General features: G+C 42.5%; 1 protein-coding gene across 1 annotated transcript in view; it reads left to right on the top strand.

The window, feature by feature from the left end:
- frem2a (FRAS1 related extracellular matrix 2a) overlaps nucleotides 1-18,716 on the top strand; it is an 82,175-nt gene extending 63,459 nt beyond the window's left edge. Inside the window, exons 12-24 of the mRNA XM_080866230.1 lie at nucleotides 774-904; nucleotides 1,339-1,497; nucleotides 2,301-2,604; nucleotides 4,003-4,134; nucleotides 6,356-6,687; nucleotides 13,569-13,761; nucleotides 13,890-14,015; nucleotides 14,110-14,234; nucleotides 14,357-14,491; nucleotides 14,665-14,791; nucleotides 15,134-15,321; nucleotides 15,422-15,568; nucleotides 15,961-18,716. Coding sequence (XP_080722356.1) covers nucleotides 774-904; nucleotides 1,339-1,497; nucleotides 2,301-2,604; nucleotides 4,003-4,134; nucleotides 6,356-6,687; nucleotides 13,569-13,761; nucleotides 13,890-14,015; nucleotides 14,110-14,234; nucleotides 14,357-14,491; nucleotides 14,665-14,791; nucleotides 15,134-15,321; nucleotides 15,422-15,568; nucleotides 15,961-16,509 — 2,648 coding nt within the window. The 3' untranslated portion in view covers nucleotides 16,510-18,716. The remainder of the gene's footprint in view (nucleotides 1-773; nucleotides 905-1,338; nucleotides 1,498-2,300; nucleotides 2,605-4,002; nucleotides 4,135-6,355; nucleotides 6,688-13,568; nucleotides 13,762-13,889; nucleotides 14,016-14,109; nucleotides 14,235-14,356; nucleotides 14,492-14,664; nucleotides 14,792-15,133; nucleotides 15,322-15,421; nucleotides 15,569-15,960) is intronic.
- Nucleotides 18,717-19,253: the final 537 nt, after the last annotated feature.

The raw sequence follows: 19,253 nt of genomic DNA, 5'->3' as shown, positions 1-19,253 counted from the left end.
ACCTACACATATCCTCCTGATTGATTTCTATTATGCATTGGCGGCATCCAGAGAGGTGAAACAAGGGTCCCTATAGGAATGTTAGATTAATGAAAGTGGGCATAGGGTTTTATTTGGGCAAGGGTCATTAATTTATAATTTTATCTCAAATGGAGAAAGGTGATTTCTGCTATAGTCCAGTGGGAGGTTATGTAATTTTTAATAAAATTTCAGCAGTCTTCATGTCAGCAGGATGAGGTCTTTTGTTCTATCTGTTCAGCTTTTAGCCCAAAGTGAACTTTTCTAAGCTTAATCAAGGCTTGAAATATTTATAGAATACATTCAGTCAATTCAAATTATACCTGCCTACTCACCGTTAAAATTTCCCCGCAGTTTTGAATCATACAGCCGTGAATTTCTCATATTGCACAATATTTTCTCGCCGCAGCACATTTCTAATGCAAAGCTCTATTACTTACCGTGCAAGGAGATGGACCACCTTTGGCACTATGCAAATAGAAACCTGCAATGCTTTTTAGCTAAGTGATATATTCTTCTGAAGCAATAAAATGTGCATTGGGCTAATCTGCGAGGCCTTTTTATTTCCTGTAAAAATGTAAATTTGGCAAAAAAGAGGTGGAAATCTGGCCTTGCAAGTCGATTACTTTTATCTCAGGAAAAGATATCGATCGGTGCAGTACACTTTCCCTAATAACGATCTATTTGTGCTATATCGTGTACATTTTAAACTGTTTCCCTGATGATTGTGTTCTTCTATATTTGTGTGTGCCCAGTCCTTGAGTTCAAGCAGGGGAATAAGCAAAATGTGGTGGAGGTGCAGGTGCTTTTTGACGGAGTCCGAGAAATGAGGGAAGCGTTTACGCTCCATCTGAAGCCTGATGAAAACATGGTGGCTGAAACTCAGGTCAGAAGTGTGCGCGTGCTTAACCGCCACAGAGCGATCACACAAAATCCAAACTGATGGCTCAGGAATTTAAAGCTTAATGAAAACGTAAAAGATTAAAAGCTTTTTTTTTTCTGATTTGACCCATATTTATCCAGGTCAGTCCCAGTGAGATCAGGGATCTTTTTTACAAGGGTGTCCTGGCCCAGACACCGGCAGCACTTTACTGTAGTTGCAACCAAGAGGGCAATGAAAACATTTTGCAATGAATAATAGATTATGTTAAAAAAAAAAAGACAGAAGAAGTGAGGAGAAGTAAGGAGTAGAAAGAGAAATAAAAGGGGAAACAAAGTCTGAAGAGAGAAATGTCCAAGAATTTAAACACATTCACTGATAACTCGTTACTCAGAAACACCTCTGTGTCAGTACTCCTTAAAGCTCTTTTTCTGAACCAGGTGACTAAAGTGATCGTTTACATCGAGGAGATCAACAGCATGGCTGATGTCGCCTTTCCCTCCCTTCCTCATGTGGCGTCGTTGCTCCATTACGATGATGTCACCAGGACACAAGACAGCCTCCACCCACCAGCCGGCTATCCACTCATCTGTGTCACAGTGAGTCACGCTTAAATGGTATTTAGGGACACAAGTGGCCCTGGAGGAATAGTCTTGCTCACTCTACGACAACATGCCTTCTAGAAACACCTGGGAGAGATCAGCTTAACAGAAAACAGTTACATTTATTACGTTTTCTCCAGTAACGAAAGTAGCATTTTTTTTCCTCAGGATCAAACTGTCCACCAGGAATCAGCTATTCTGTTCTTAAAATAAACATTACACAGCTTGGTAGGCCACAGTCGCCATGCTCTCATACACAGGAGAATCTCTGCCACTCTTGAAAACGTGTTCAGTGAGAAACTTAAATGGATTGTCGTGATGTGTTAAGTCATTTGCTCCTCAGGTGACTGCTGAATGTGGCTAGAACTGTGTATGTGTTTGCATGTGCGAGAGAGAGACAGAGAGAGTGCACGTGTGTGTTTATTTTCGTGCAGTGTGGTCAGCTGCGTAGGAGGTTCCCTGGAGAGGCAAAATGAAGAAGTCTTGTCGAAATTGAAGTGTCGAGTGCTGTGGCAGGAAGCTCAGTGTCAACAGGTTTACAAAGGAAATCTACAGAATCTATTTGAGGTTTAACCCTCGATCCAATATTTGTAGCTTTCTAAATATAAAAAAAATATTTCCAAGACCACAAATGTGAGAATATAAACCACTGAAACATCTGGATTTCCTTGGCAACCATCACTTACTCGTTTGTATTATCTGTCTCCTTCTTTCCTCTGGCATGTACTGTATCTTTCTCCATCTCTCTGCTGTCCTTGCTTACCCACCCACTCCTGCTAAATTCCTTATCCATCCTCCAGGCTTGCAATACAAAATACTCAGATTATGACAGGACGGGCTCTATCTGTGTCAGCGAGCACATCAACAACACCTTGACCCGCTACCGCTGGCTCATCAGTGCCCCAGCTGGCCCTGATGGCGTCACCAGTCCCATGAGGGAGGTGGACTTTGACACATTCTTTACATCCTCCAAGATGATCACATTGGATTCAGTCTACTTCCAAGCAGGCTCCAGGGTCCAGTGTGCTGCTAGAGCTGTTAATTCGAACGGGGATGAGGGCTTAGAGCTCAGCAGCCCCGTTGTCACAATCAGCCGGGTGGAAGGTGAGGACTGAAAAATGAATTAAATCTTATCTGGGCCTGATGTTTCCAGGTGTTTTTTGGAGAATTATTCTACAAGAATCGCAAAAACAACCTACTATACATTACAGCTTTGTTCAGTCGGGGCAACGTTTGATAAAAAAGGATTGGTATTCAATACTTGGACAAGATGCTGAATCCCCAGTCATCCCCGCACTCGTACTCACACTCCAATTAATGCATCAGAGCAAATGTGAGTGCTATATTAAAACTCCTTTGCCTCATTGACCCACATAAATGTTTGAATGAGGCTTTTATTAACAAAACTCTTTGAGTACTCAACATGGGTAGAAAAACATGTTCTTTAAGTACCATCATTGACAACACAGATGAAAATGATGAGCTGGAGACAAAGGTGGGTTGCAAAGCGGCTTGCATGCAAGTGGGAAGCAGCAACTGTACGCAGGCTGTGGCGGTCTAAATAGGGATCCCCATATAAGATTTGCAAGCTGGATCCACAGCTGAGCAATCCGCTGACTTGGGTCGGTACTGATATAAGGTGATTAAACTGCCTGAAGTTCAGTATTTTTATCTCTGAATTATGATTTAAATTATTTGACAAGTATTCAGATCTTTAAGTAAAAATATTAATGCCAGCAAGGAAACTAAAAAAAAAAAGGTTGTAATCACAATGGTACTTGATCAAATTAAGTAAGTCTTATTGCTGTACTTAATTATAAAACAAAAAGCGCCTAATTGAGAAAACGGTCCGTGTCCTCTACATATGTTGTAGTTTTAAAGAATAATTTATTGGGTAATTGATGTAGTGGAATTTTATTGTAGCTGGTAAGATCTGAACCAATTTTACACATTGTTTAATTTGCAACTTTGTCCTATTTTAAAAGATTAATCAAGTGGCATACAGACACACACACACACCCACAGACCATTTTCATTGGTTACAATAGCCCTAATGAATCATAATCCAATGCAGCTACAAGCTATGTGCAATGAGAATGGGTCAGAGCTCTCACTCGTTTCTCAAATGGGAAAGAAAATAATAATAATTTTTGCTGTTGCTATGCTATCACTTATGCCGCACTCATTCCACCTACACATCCCAAATGGAACAAGTTCAGACTCACTCTCTCAGGGTGGTCACAGGGTATTCTTAGAAATATGGAAATCACTATATGACTCAGTAGTAGTTCGGGCAGGTTATGAACAGAAAGGGATTTAAGAGGATATTGCATTTGTAATGTGTAAAAAAAAAAAAAGAATAACTACATAAGGATTTATCACATGTAATTAGCTGTAAGCCATTGCCAGTTACTATATCTTGCTTTCTCTAATGTTTTGTAACTGTCTTGTGTCTATTCCTGTGTTTAGAATATCTCTTCTCTGCTCTTCTGTCATTAAAAGGTATGTGTCAACCACGCAAGATGGGCACTGTTGGTGCCGAGCCTTTCTCTGCCAAGCTACGCTACACTGGAGCAGACGACCCAAAACACCCTAACCTCATCAAAGTGACTGTCACCATGCCTCACATAGATGGTATGTAGGAGCTGAAGGCAGAGCTCGTACCACAGATGAAGTGAGGTGTAATGTAGTGTGTGTAATATTCACGTCTGGGGCTCCTCAGGAGTGTGACAGCCAGAATATAGATCTCGCCGGTAGGGTTGCCAACCGTCCCTTAAAAAACGGAATCGTCCCGTATTTAGAAACAAAAGTACACGTCCCGTATTGAGCTAATAAGGGACGCACTTTGTCCCGTAATACAGTGAGAATCAAAAGTAGTCTATAACTTTTAATGGAATTAACACTTTGTTTGAAAACATAATTCCCAGCCCCTCTCCTGCTTTGTGACCAATGAGCTGACAGCACACTTATGACAATTCGAGTATGACAAGTCAGATTACCGCTCATCTCATTGGTTGAGGAAAGGTCGCTTACGGAGAAAATACCGGAAGACAACCGATGACCACAACAACAAGCATGGCCAACAGGGAAACAAACGCCGACACTGCGGTGCAAGTCTCGGACGGCACACTGTGCGTCCATAAAATGAAGGTTATAACAGAAAATCTGTCGCTCGCTCTCTCTGTCTTTCACTCACACAGACACACCACCACATCAACTTTGCTAAATTGCTAATGAAAAACATGATCAGGCAGCTGTGATTGAGCAGCAATGTAAATCCAACTATTTTCACGGTTGTTGTGGTCGTGATAATTTTGTGATGCCACATCGAAAAGGCTCGGATGAGCTTTCCAAAGTTCTACAAGTTGTGCCTCCATCGCTTGTGTCCAGATCACACGCCGCACAGCTGTGCTGCAACGTCTTTTTCACCGACGTTTACGTGTTTGCGCGTGAGCAGCTGCGGTGACACCCTCACGAGCGATTGATGATCGGGAGCTGGTCGTGAGGTGTTAATCGCTTCTCGTTACCCCACGTATACTACACGACGCACGATGAAGGCCAAAATCGGGCTGATCACCAAATCGGTCGCACGACTCAAAAATCGGCTCAAAATGGGCCAAAAATCGCACAGTGTGAGCCCAGCATTAGAGCAGCAATGTTTGTTCGCTCAGAGAAAGAAAAAAAAAGGCTGCAAAAGTACAGGGAGGAATGGGAAAAGGAAAACACCTGGCTGGAAAAGTGCACTATAAAGCGCACTGCACTGTGTGCCGGCGCACTTTTTCCATAGGCATGCTTCTATTGGTGGGCACATGAAGAACATGAGGGGCATGAAAGCTCGGGGAACCCTTTACCAATTTTTTGTCCGCCAGGCCACGGCAGAAGCAGATATGGTATGTAAACACTGGTTTGTTTTTTTTAAACCCTCTGGTTAAGGTTAATATGGGCATGTGCAGTGAATATCAGGGCTATGTGGCCAGAAGTGTAATAATATAATTTATTTTGTGTAATAAACAACTGCAAGGATAGATGATTACAACAAATAGATCACTAATACATAAAAGTAATACATAGATGAATAATGATGATGAGTTAAGATGCGTAATCATGGGAACAAGTGGGTTTACAAACAGGAGCAGCTGATTAGCATTAGAAAAGCTGAAATAATACCTCAACTGAAGCCAACTGTACTAAATGCACTATATGTGCACTGTTACAAGAATATTTTTCGTTCTATTGCTTTCTATTAATTTATATAATTTTAAGTTAAGTAGGACAGAGTTCTTTTAAAGAAAGATTTACTTATATTCTCAAAAGTTAAGCATGACAGGCTTCTGTTTAAGAGACCTGTTTTACTGTGTTAATGTTGTCATTGTGAGCTAAAAATAAATGGCTAAATGATCATTTGTTTCCCATATGGTCATATCACAAAGAATATGCATCTGCTTAAATCAAGTTCAAGTCAAATGGTTAAAAAATAATTTCACACACAAAAAAAGAGCTACCACACTGGGAAGGGTGAAGACAACTGGGTTGCCCGGCCCTGGCCACGAGGTGTCCCTTATTTATTTTTCAGGGAGTTGGCAACCCTACTCGCCGGGTTGTACCGAACCTGTAGAAACCCTCCAGCACACCTGCTACTTAACAATCCTTTCTTGATTTTTAATCAGTTTCCTTCTGCTTCATCTTTTTACTTCTCCTTTTTTATGCCCACCCCTCACCCCCCATCAGTTTTAACTGTCTATATACTCTTTCTTTCCTCTGCATTGCTTTTTTTTTTTTCAATAATCGTTTCTCTCAGTTCAAATATCAAAGGTAGTTGGGCACGCTCAAAATCAAAAATGTCCTTGTCTGGCAGGAATGCTTCCAGTGATCTCAACTCGCCGCCTCACGAACTTTGAACTGACTCTCAGTCCCGATGGAACCCGGGTCGGAAACCACCGCTGCTCTAACTTGCTTGACTACACCGAGGTCACCACAGCTCACGGCTTCATCACTGCATCGACGGGCAGCCCTGAGAGCATGGGGGACCCTGCGCCATATCAGTTCAGCAGCTCTCTGCGGGGGAACAGCACACTGCGCTTCTACAGGAACCTCAACCTGGAAGCCTGTCTCTGGGAGTTCACCAGCTACTACCACATGTCTGAGCTGCTTACTGACTGTGGAGGCACCATAGGGACTGATGGACAGGTGAGTCTGTTTGCTTGTGTACCTTTCTCCACAATGCATAAATTCCAATCTGGGCTTTGCGTGTACATCTGTTTGACTGTTCTCCTTTGTGAGTGTTTGTGCTCACCTGTATGCGTGCTTGCCTGTATGTTCAGTTTATTTGCAGCCTTGTGAATGAGGAGGACACCCAGACTCAATGGCACCAGAGCTGTTTGCCTGCATTTTATGTCTCATTTGCTGTTTGTGTGTGTGTGTTTGCCAGTTTTATACACAAGCATTTGATTGACAGCTTTTAGTGTGAAGGTAAACACACACACACACACATAAAACACACACACTTATACAAAGAATTGCCAACCTGCCAGTCCGTCACTCATAAATACTCAATACTATTCTCAACACAGAGCACTAAAGCTTACATCCGCATGAAATCTCTGAGTCCTGGGCATCTACACCAATATCCCCAATTCTTAGTTACCTGAAAGCTTTTCTAAAGCTTTTTTTTGGTACTTTTACTGGCTTTCTGTTGGGCTCACTACCAAGTCAAGCACTGCATTCAATTTTGGCAATGTGGCAATCTGTCATTTATGTGCTAACAAGCTTCCAGTTGCAACATCATTGCAGCAGATTGTGATATCCTAAGACCAAGGAACCACGGAGACCATGTTTAGCTCACAGTTGCTTCTTTATTAAGAGAACCGGGGCTTGCGCCCCCACAGACTGAAAGCTCCCCAACCACTGTTGCCCCCTGGTGGACAAATCCTTGCCACAACATAACATTCCTCCCCCCTTAAACTGGAACTACTCTGTAGTTTTAATCACTACAGAAAATACCCATAACCAAAAACTTCACCTTTATAAAAAAAATGCAACAACCCCGTCCCCAGCCTTTATTGAAATTTCACTCCGGAATAGTGAACCTTTAGTCCAACAGTCTTAGGTTAACCTATAACAGTTCACCGTAATCACGGCACAAAGTCTCTCAGGTGCTCCGGCTTTCTCTTGGTCCTTTGCGATCGCCGTAACCCAGTGGCAGGTGATTCCAGCGAATCACTACTCTCCATATGTGGCTTCACCACTGGTGTAACTTGCACCTCTATGTGTCTCTCATCCTCGTCTCCTGTCTCAGCGCTGATGTTTGGGGCTGCCTTTGGGGGCTCGCCTGGGTGGCCTTCAGGCATTCCTGCTGCCAGGCACGGCTCCAGGCGGGCAAACAGCTGATCGACGTGACGCCTCACCACTGTCCCATTGCCCAGCATCACCAAGTAGGAAACAGGCCCCGTCATCTCCTGTATAAGTCCTGGTATCCATTTGGGTCCTCTGCCATAGTTTCTGGTATATACTGTGTCTCCAATAACAAACATGCGTTCCTTGGCATGTCTATCATGATACCGTCTTTGGCTATCTTGTTTTGCTGTCACTTTTTGTTTCAAGTCAGGGTGTATGAGATCAAGAGTACACCTCAACTTCCGGCCCATCATCAACTCAGCGGGAGACTTCCCTGTTGTGGACTGTGGTGTGATTCTGTAACTAAACAGAGCCCTGTTTAACTTGGTTGCCAGTGTGTCTCCAGTACTCTTTTTCATGAGTTCTTTGAACGTTTGCACTGCTCTTTCTGCTAACCCATTGGAGGCGGGGTGATATGGAGCGGAGGTGACGTGAGTGATTCCGTTCTTTGCCATGAACTCTTTAGTTTGTGCACTTACAAAACACTGGGCATTATCTGAGACCACCATCTCAGGAAGGCCGTGCGTGCTGAAACAATTTCTCAGGCAGTCTATGGTTGCAGCTGCTGTAGCGGATGGAACTGTATACACATCTAACCATTTGGAGTGGGCGTCCACTATTACTAAGAACATTTTACCCAAAAACGGGCCCGCATAATCGATATGTATCCTTCTCCAGGGCTTTTCTGGCCACTCCCAGGGGTGTAGCGGTGCCTCTTGTGGCCTGTGTCTATGTTCTTGACATGTACTGCAGGACCTCACCTTGTCTTCAATGTCATTCTCCATATGCGGCCACCACATGTAGCTTCTGGCCAGGCCCTTCATGCGGCTCATTCCTGGGTGTGACTGATGTAGCTGTTCCAAAAGGGGGCGTCGACCTCGTTCTGGTATCACCACCCTCGCCCCCCACAGCACACACCCATCCTGCACACTCAGCTCCTGTTGTCTCTGTCTGTAGGGCTGAAAATTAGGATGCTGCGTAGTGGGCCATCCTCTCATAGCATACTCACGCACTCTGGAGAGTATGGAATCTTTGGTTGTCCATCTTTGCAGCTGCTCAGATGTCATCACGCCCTCCTGGTCCTGATCTACCATCAACACTTGGTCCTCAGCTGCCACCTCTTTAGGGAGGTTCTCTGGAAGAGGGAGACGACTCAGACCATCAGCATTACTGTTATTTTTGCCTTCTCTGTATTTAATGACATACTCATAGGCTCTTAATAACACTGCCCATCGCATGATCCTCTGTGACGCCATCTGAGGGACAGCCTTCAACTCATGGAACAAACTTATCAATGGCTTATGATCCGTGATAATCATGAACTTCCTGCCGTACAGGTACTTATGAAAATACTGTACACCAAATATCACAGCCAATCCTTCTTTATCCAGCTGTGAGTAGTTCTTTTCTGCTGCATTCAGGGTACGCGATGCAAACCCAATGGGTTTTTCCTGACCATCTGGCATGCGGTGAGCTAGTACTGCTCCCACTCCATAGGGGGACGCATCGCAAGAAAGAATTAAATCCTTTTGCTCATCATAGTGTACCAATACACTGCTTGACTGCAACAGTTCCTTTGATTTGCCGAAAACCTTCTCCTGTGCTGGTCCCCAACACCATGGTTCCCCCTTTCTCAGAAGCTTGTGCAGTGGGGCCAACAGTGTGGACAAGTTTGGCAAGAACTTATTATAGAAGTTCAACAACCCCAAATAAGCTTTGAGCTCTGTCACTGATTTTGGGGGTGGCGCCTCCTGCACTGCTTTCACTTTTGCCGGCACTGGATGTAAACCGGTCTTATCCACCCGATGTCCTAAAAATGTCACTTCCTTCTCCATGAATTGACATTTGCTCCTTTTTAAGCGCAGGCCCGCCTCCTCCAAGCGCTGCAGCACTCCCTCCAGTGTTTGAAGATGTTCTTTGTCATTCTTTCCCGTCAGGATGATGTCATCCAGATACACTGCGACATTGGTCAGACCTTGCAACACACTCTCCATGGTGCGCTGAAAAATGGCAGGACTTGAACTCACACCAAATGGCAACCTGGTGTATGTAAACAAACCCTTGTGTGTGTTCACTGTGACATACTTTCTAGATTCCTCATCAAGTACAACCTGTTGATATGCGTGACTCATATCTAACTTGGTGTATTTTTCTCCTCCCGCCAGCCCCGCTATCATGTCCTCCATTCGTGGAATGGGGTATTGTTCTACAGGCGACACCTTGTTAACAGTCAGTTTGTAGTCACCACAAATTCTGGCGCTGGAGTCTGGCTTTAGTATGGGTACAATGGGTGCGGCCCACTCTGAGAATTTCACTGGTTGGATGATTTTCTCCTCCAACAGTCTCTCCAGTTCCTGCTCCACTTTCTTTTTCATAGCAAACGGAACTGATCGGGGCTTATAGAAGCACGGTTTGGCATCACTGGCTACATGTATCTTTGCTGCAAACCCCTTCAGCGTTCCCAACTCATCCTTAAACACTGTTTCATGTCTGGCCAGTATCCGCTGTAAGGCATCCTCTCCGCCTTCGATCTTATGTACAGGTTGCCAGTCTAATTGGAGGGCCTTAATCCATCCCCGACCCATCAAACTAGTTCCAGCCCCTTCAACCACCACCACATCCAGTGTTTTCTTACTGTCTCTGAATTCCACCTGCACTTGGGCTGCTCCCCACACGGGTACCTTGTGGCCTCCATACGTTCTCAGTTTGATTCCACACTTGCTTACTTTGGGCGCCTTACTGCCTTCAAAAAGTTTTTTAAATGACTCCTTCGACATGATAGTGTAACCACAGCCTGTGTCTACTTCAAATGTCACATTCTGTCCATTTACTTTTAGCTTCTGTCTGATGGGTTCTTCCCTTGGGATGCTAATCTCCTCATGCACATTATACATAGTCACACTTGCCTTTATGTGGTGCATTTCAGCTCCTTCTTCCTCACTCTCCACATTCTCCTCTTCCAAGAAATGGGCTTGTTTACCTTGTCTGCCACGCCCTCCTTTTTGTTCCATTTTCATTCGGCAAACCCTTTTTATGTGTCCCACCTTTCCACAGTTGTGGCATTTTTCTGAAACAAACCTGCAGTCCTTGGCCACATGATTTAGTCCTCCACATCTGTAGCACTTCCTGACAACCTGTTGTGACGTCGAGCCGCCGTCCTCCATCTTGTTCACGGCTCCTAATCCTTTAGTGAATCGCGACTGTTCTGTCATGCTCTTCAAATCCACAATGTCTCTGTTAGCAGCCTCCATTGCTTGAGCAAACTTCAGCGCCTTTTCAAATGTTAGCGAATCCTCTGCTAACAATCTGCGCTGTATTCTGTCGTCGCTTATTCCACATACTAAACGATCCCGCAGCATCACCGTCAGGGAGTCACCAAAGTTACAGTCCTGTGCGAGCTTCCTCAGCTCCGCTACATAATCGCCCACACTTTCCTCCGGCCTTCTATTCCGTGTGTTAAACTTCCACCGCTGCACAATTTCACTCGGCTTAGGGTGAAAATGATTGTTCAACAATCCCACCAACTCAGCATAAGAACGATCCCCTGGCTTGACCGGACTGAGTAGGTTCCTAATCAGGGCATAGGTCTGTGCGCCCACGCAACTCAACAGTACCGCTCGCTTCTTCTCCTCCTCCTTAATATCATTCGCCACAAAGAAGTAATCCAAAATCTCACAATATTCCTCCCAGGATTGCAGCTCGCTGTCGAACGGTGCCACCGAGCCCAAAGTGGTAGCCATTATTCCACACTGAGGGTTACGCTCCACTTCCCACAGATGCTAGCGCTGTACCACTTGCCAACCTCAGTTCATAAGTCACTTAGCACGGTGTAACTTCACAGCAAAACCTGGCTTTTACCCTCGTCGCCATATGTGATATCCTAAGACCAAGGAACCACGGAGACCATGTTTAGCTCACAGTTGCTTCTTTATTAAGAGAACCGGGGCATGCGCCCCCACAGACTGAAAGCTCCCCAACCACTGTTGCCCCCTGGTGGACAAATCCTTGCCACAACATAACAAGATGTTGCAAATGTTGTGATGTTATAAGGACTATCCTCTTGCTTCCTGTTATTGTGGAGACAGACCCTTGCTCCCTTGCTCATGTCCTGCTGTTCGTTAGTGTTCCACTGGCTTTTTATCTGGGAGCTTCTTGCTGTTGATCAGACTGCTAAGTGTGTGTGTGTGTGTGTGTGTGTGTGTGTGTGTGTGTGTGTGTGTGTGTGTGTGTGTGTGTGTGTGTGTGTGTGTGTGTGTGAAACAGCGATGGAGAGGGAGAGAGAGAGATAGAGAGAGAGAGAGAGAGAAAGGGAATTATAGATGGAAACATGAATGTACTTGTCCCTAGTCATAGCATGCAGCAAACACCAATTAGCTGCACATGATGCAAGCCTTCCACTAGTGTCTAGTCCATGTCATTTGTAAGGTTCCTCAAGGACTGTGGAAAGACAAAAAGACAGGCGCTACCATGCAGCTGCTCATATCAAAGAGCACAGAAAAAAAATGTAATAACTCAGAAATCAAACTTTTGCCTGAGTTTTGGGTGAAAAAATCATGAGCTGTGATTTATTCTTGCTTTTTTTCAATAACAGCTTTGCTTTTCTGTGTAACTGCTAGGTTATTTTGTTCTTTGTGGAGTGCGTGTATTTGAAAAAGTGGAACTTTGAATGCCCAAGAAAAGTGCAAGAAAATGATTTTTCAAGAAAGTAAGGAAAGAATGGCTAATTTTAGGAAGCCGTTGTAGTGAAATTGTGGACAGAGCGAGTTTGTTTCTCAATCAGCCAGCTTTTGATTTCCTTTTTCAACACTGGTTCAGTGCTTTGCATGTAAATGCTGTTTTAGAAATACGACTGGATTTTAAATCATCTGTCCTCACCTGACAAGCAAAAGTTGATCAGAAAAAGAAAAGACAGAACAAAAATTTTTTGTTACGGAATCATTTTTTGCTTCTCGTAGTTTCTCGCATCGTTTAATCTCCCCTCTGAATCCACTTCTGTTATTGACTATGCAAATCGAGTAATTTTCCCTTCAAGCCAAACAATGATAATTGACTACAGTTTCAGCTTCTGTCAAACTGAACTATTTTGTGTTTTTTTTAAGGAACATAAAATAGTTCAAAAGCTGTGAAGTCAGACAACATTGCTAAAACAAAATTGGTGAACAGAGACACCTAGTGGTGATTTTGTTTTGTTGTTACCAGGGAACACTGGACATTGCATGTATCTTGTAGCAGCAGAAAAAGCAAAATGTAATTAAATCACTTTTAAATACTTGGAAACATCCTTCACATCTTTATTTCATCAATGATCAACATGAATTATAAGTTTTGAAGTGTTTGGAAAACCTTTAAAAAACAATGCAATCCCACACCAATGCCCACTGTGGTTCTTGGTGTACAACACAGGAGTTTTCTGCATCTCTGTAGAAACACTGAGTGGGAGTGAAAGAGTTCAAACATTAAACACCTTGTGGAGGAGAACAGTGTGTTCATCTGTTACATCTTCTCTGCACTTATTATAGCTTACTGACCTACAATCGCCCTTTAATCTGAAAAGATTTTACCTCTTTTCATCAATGTTGAGGATTTCTGTAGTGTCTTTTCACCCTTCAATTCAATAAGCTTGTTTCATTTTAAAAAAATCAAATGACCAGTTCTTCATTGAAACATCTTTACAGGTGCTGAACCTGGTGCAGTCCTATGTGACCCTGCGTGTGCCTCTTTATGTATCGTATGTGTTCCACTCCCCTCTGGCTGCTGGTGGCTGGCAGCACTTTGATTTACAGTCCGAGCTGCGCCTCACCTTTGTGTATGACACGGCCATCCTCTGGAAGGATGGCATCGGCAGCCCCCCACAGGCAGAGCTACACGGTATGTCACCAAGACAGAAAGAATATTATAGCTTGTGTTTTTGTTCTTGCACAGGATACTCTCCACATCAACAAGACCAGCTCTTGCAAAATTCAGAATGTGTATATTATGTGTGTGTGTTTTTCAAGGTGCTTTGTATCCTATGAGCATGCGCATCAATGAGCAGGGACGTTTGGTGGTAAACTTCCATACCAAGGCTCACTTTAGGGGTCTGTTTGTGAGGTCTCATTCTTCTGGGAGAATAAAACGATCTGGTGAGACTGAAATGTTGTCATCGTATCAGAATTGTATTCTGGGACCATTATTTTAGTATAAAGTATAAAATTTGCTCTCAAAATTACCCTGCAGTCTCAATGTCATCCATGGTGATGAGTGTGGACCACACTGGCCTGACATTTAATCTGACCTTAGTGAGAAGTGAGCCCACCTACAACCAACCAGTCCAGCAGTGGACCTTCACCTCTGATTTTGCAGTAAGACTGCATGAAACGTTTAAATGCCACGATGTAATCTGAGACATGTAGTCTGTTTCAAAGCAGCTACAAGGGCAGATGCAGACTGATGTTTTTATATATCTCCCCGCTGCTGCATATAGGTGAGAGACTACTCTGGTACCTACACAGTGAAGCTGATTCCCTGTACAACATCCCAAAATATGGAATACACCGTTCCACCTGTATGCAGTCCCAGAGAACCCGTCACCTTTGATCTGGACATCAGATTCCAGCAAGTAAGTCAGCATCAGCTAAGATTAAGATTCAAGAGTGGCATGTTTCCTCGTTGTAGGAAGGATTTATTCATTTGTATTCATTTATTTATTCCATTCTCTGTCTCCAGCTGTAACTGGCAATCTGTCTTCTTTTATGATGCTATCACTTTCTAAATATGTGCATACATTTTTAGGTGAGTGATCCAGTTGCAGTAGAATTCAGTCTCAACACTCAGATGCTCTTGCTGTCCAAAAGAAGCCTATGGCTTTCTGATGGATCCATGGGTTTTGGACAGGAGAGTGATGTTGCCTTTTCTGAGGGTAAGGCCTATTAGGTCCCAAGATTTACAGAATTATACTAGTAGAACTATACTAGTCTAAAATATTTCACATTGCTTCTGTCAGTTTTGTAAAGGAAATGTTTACCTTACATGCAGACATAGGGTTGCTTCAAGTAAATGATTTGCTTTATATTATTAAAAGAAAATATCGTATGAGATTTTAATAAAAGCATTTAATTTAGAGTTTTGGTTTGGTTTGATTGAGAATAATTCTTAAAGCAGTGGCAGCAGATTATGCATCTATGGTTTCTTTTTTGGACAAAAATGACAATACAATTTTAAAAAAAGGTACGATTTAGATTTTACGTTTGTCTTTCCTCAGGTGATACAGTATACGGCCGTGTCATGGTGGACCCTGTGCAGAACCTGGGAAATTCTTTCTTCTGTAGCATCGAGAAGGTGTTCCTCTGCACAGGCGCCGATGGATATGTACCCAAATATAACCCGACCAAGTTTGAATTTGGATGCCTGGCAGACTCCCCTTCATTGCTGTATAGATTCAAGATTCTTGTGAGTATTCTTGTTTTCTAATGATAACATTTCATTATGCAAAATAACATTTAACAATCTTCCATCCCTTTTTGATTTTCAATCTAAAATACTCCACCAGGACAAGGCTCAGCCGGAGACTCGGGCACGGGCATTCGGCGATGTCAATTTTAATGCTGTATTGGCAGCGGACGATCCATTGGCCATGTCACTCATCAGGCAACCAGGGTCTGATGGCTTTAGACTGGACTCTGCAGCCATGTTTCAGGTATCCTATATGTTAATGTTTCCTGAAGCCAACAGTTCATTTTTTGTATGAATCAAAAGCTACAGAAATAACCTGAATGACAAAGTTGTGAGGCCCTGCAACTTTGCAGGATATGAGGAGAATAACATAATCCTGATTATGCATTTGTGATACTTTTACTTGGAGGGATGTAAAAAATCTCAATCTTTAAGAAATTACTTAAATTAGGGCCAGTAGAAAACTGACTATAAATTGGCTATAGATACCAGATTTTCATTGCACTAGTTAAGTTTGAACAATTAAGGATTACAGTTTCTATTTTATTAGGTGTCTGGTTTTAGTCTTTGTGTCTTTTGCATCAAATTAAGGTGACTATAATTCTAAAAATATCCATCATTTTTACTGCTTCTTAGGTTGCTGCAGGTCGTGAATGGTACATTCACACCATCTACACAGTTCGCTCCAAGGAGAATGCTAACAGAGGGATTGGAAAACGCAGCTTAGAGTACCACTCTGTGACTTCCACAAGCAATGATGTGGCCTTGACCCCGTCCAGTTCAAAAGGCCACCGCTGGAGGAGGTCAGCTGCCAATAAAGTTCCTGAAATCGCTGAAGATATTGGAGTGGATAAGAACCGTGGTACTAACATCATGCACATAGCTCTGGATCGCACCAAGCGTAGGCCAGTGGGGCCAAATGAACTCTTTGCTGATGGCCTGGAACCCAGGGAGCTGCATGCAGATGACGAAGAGGAGGGTCTGGTAACTGTGGTAGGGGCGCTGATCGGCCTCCTGCTAATTGTCCTCATTATTGTCTCCATCGTGCTGGTGCTCAGATCCAGACAGAAGGATGGGAAGGAAGGATGGAGGGAGGGCGTGCAGGAAGTGGTGAAAGGGTCTGTCAGTACAGAGCCCATGTTGGTGGTGAGGATGCAAGACTGCCGCAACAGCTCAGAAGTCTGAGCAATGAATGCACGGACAGACAGATGGACATGTAGGAAATATATGGGAGCTTTTATAAGTTTTTCTTTGGAATATCTTAAAAAATATATTTAAAAAATGGCATTAAATTGCTTTCATAACACCAAAACTCAAGAGTCATCACGTATGGTATTAAGTGTGCCTGTAAATGGGGGTGCGCTCTACAGTACAGAATATATACTTATCACTGCAACAGCAAAACAACAACATTTTTAAAAAAAAATTATTTAATACTTAGACTTGTCCTGCAAGTAGCGTAATACTGCTGTGCTCGCTGAGTGGCTTTGTGGTGTTAAAGTGCCTGAAGCAAATACATCCCTTCAGGACAGTCCCAGTCACCCAGTGAACATTTACGATAAAGCGTCACACAGGACAAGTCGAGAGCTTTAGCGCCGCGGGTGTACCTCTGGGAAAGGAGGCTAGATATTAACGATATGTGCATCAGAGGAAAGAATATTTCATCTCACAAAGAACGCTCTGATGTTTCCTTAAAAAATATGAATGATAAACTATCCCATCATTTCTGCAGTATGCTGAGGATAAAATAGGTTAATGTACACATGCTGTGCAGCTGAGGTTGTTAGAAACTCCATCCACTGGTGGGAGATAATAGAAAACAAAAGGTAAATACTGGACTTCTGTGAACTAAGTGTTTGGCTGCAAAACTTTTGCTGTATGAGCACATTCATGTTAAATCTGGGGTGAACTGTGCCTTTAAGCCTACAGTTTAGTCTTAAGATATTTGTTGGGGCAGTCATAAAGACAAGATGGCACCACTTGTGTTTTATCTGTGAATTAAACCTTGCAAAACTCTTATTATCAAACTCCAGGAATTGAAAACAACTACTGATATAATTTAATGTTTAATCACCAGCTAAACTTTTTTTTTATTCCTCCACCATATCTACTGTTCCTCATCATGTTTACCATATACCGAAGAGTGTTTTCCTGCATGTATTTGGCATCTCTGTTGCTCCTTTTTATTTTAGTTTTTTAAATATTACTAGTACAGTTTTGACACTTTAGTTTTCAGCTCATCGCTGCGTCTGATAGCACAATGTTCACTGCTGTCACTGCTATCCTCACAGTGTTGTTGCTCTGTGTTTTTCTAATACTTTCTGTCATTTTGAGGGTTTTTTGTTTGTTTGTTTCTTTATTTAACACTGATTGAGGTACATTTGTAACGAGACACTCATCTCAGGAGTTATTTCTTTTACAAAGAATGGACTGTGTGTTATAACACAATTTACTACTGCTGACTGGAGAGCTCTCAAGAGCCACTTTCAACGTGTGTGTTACACTGCTAATAAGTGTGGTGCTGTGAACATTCAAATACTGTATCCATATCCAATGACTTAACCCCCTGCTCTTCCCACATTATGTTCATATTACTTGTCACTAGTGTTGTGTGGGATTTCAGTGTTCTGACTCATTTTGTTTTTCCCAAACAAATGATGCAAAGAAAATAGCTGCTCACAGATCAGTATGTCACTATGGAAAATATCACATTTGAGACTTTTGATATAATCTCATAATTTTGTCGATGTCACTGGTGAAGGTTCTTGTTTATATGTATTGTTAAAACTATGTCTTACTCTGCTATGAATATACGACATGCTGATGTAAGTGTTCCTGAATATTTGTCTTCTTATGGTGTTGTTAGTCATCCTTGTATAATTATTTCTACTATTCATCAGGGTTAGTTGATGTGCTGGACATGAGCCGGAAAGCAGCTGAGGTGTGAATCCTCGAGGTATGTCAGGATTTATACATCTGATTGCCAGCTGCGTATGTGTTTGTATTTTTCTATTTTTCGTTTCCTTTTTTAATTCTACCCTGATGAACTTGGAAATAACACCATATTTGGTATCAAATGCACTTTTCTGCATCGCCTCCCTCACACGCCACTACTAGCTATGCAATGTAATGTATACCCCACAGCCAGTTATTCCCATAATATGACAAATTTAGCACAATCAGACTTGATATTTACTTTGTGTCTTTTTATGAATGGGTTTTTATGTATATGTATTTAAGAATAAATACTGTTTACCGGTGCCTTTTGTTATTTTCATTGATTTAATCAGTACATTTAGGTTTAGAGGTGGGGTGGATCATATGAACTTTAGCGGCTTTGATACTTGATTTGACTTCACTGCTTTGAGACTGAGAATGCTTTCCCCAAATTTGTCTCTGTCATGTTAAAATCATCTGTTTTACTGGTTTATGTTCATAGAAACAAAAACATATAGTGGAGGAAGTAATTATTTGATGCCCTGCTGAATTTGTAACTTTGCTTACTTATAAGGAAATGAACTCTCTCTCTCGTTTTTATAGTAGTTGATAGAATATCAATTAAAACTAAAAAAAAAACACACATTACATATAAGTTGGTAATTTATTTGCATGTCTTTGAGCAAAAAAAGTATTTTATCTCCAAGCAAAACATGACTTAAAGCTTGGTGCAAAAACCATTGTTGGCAAGCACAGCAGTAAGATGTGTCTTGTAGTTGGTCATCAAGTTTGCACATATCTCAGGAGGGATTTTGGCTCACTCCTCTTTACTGATACTCCCTTAATCCTTCAGGTTTCTTGGCAGCCACTTGGCAACTTGAAGCTCCAGGTCTGGAGACCCTAATGCGCTTCTTCTTTAGGCCACTTCTTTGTTGCTGAAAAAAAAACATCCATCACTAACCCATCTTCAGTGTTCCGGCTGAGAGTAGGAG

This window comes from Rhamphochromis sp. 'chilingali' (assembly GCF_963969265.1).
Source record: "Rhamphochromis sp. 'chilingali' genome assembly, chromosome: 19".
NCBI classification, from domain to species: Eukaryota; Metazoa; Chordata; class Actinopteri; order Cichliformes; family Cichlidae; genus Rhamphochromis; species Rhamphochromis sp. 'chilingali'.
The sequence above is the reverse complement of the archived record's forward strand: the minus strand, read 5'-3'. Positions and strand labels throughout refer to the sequence as shown.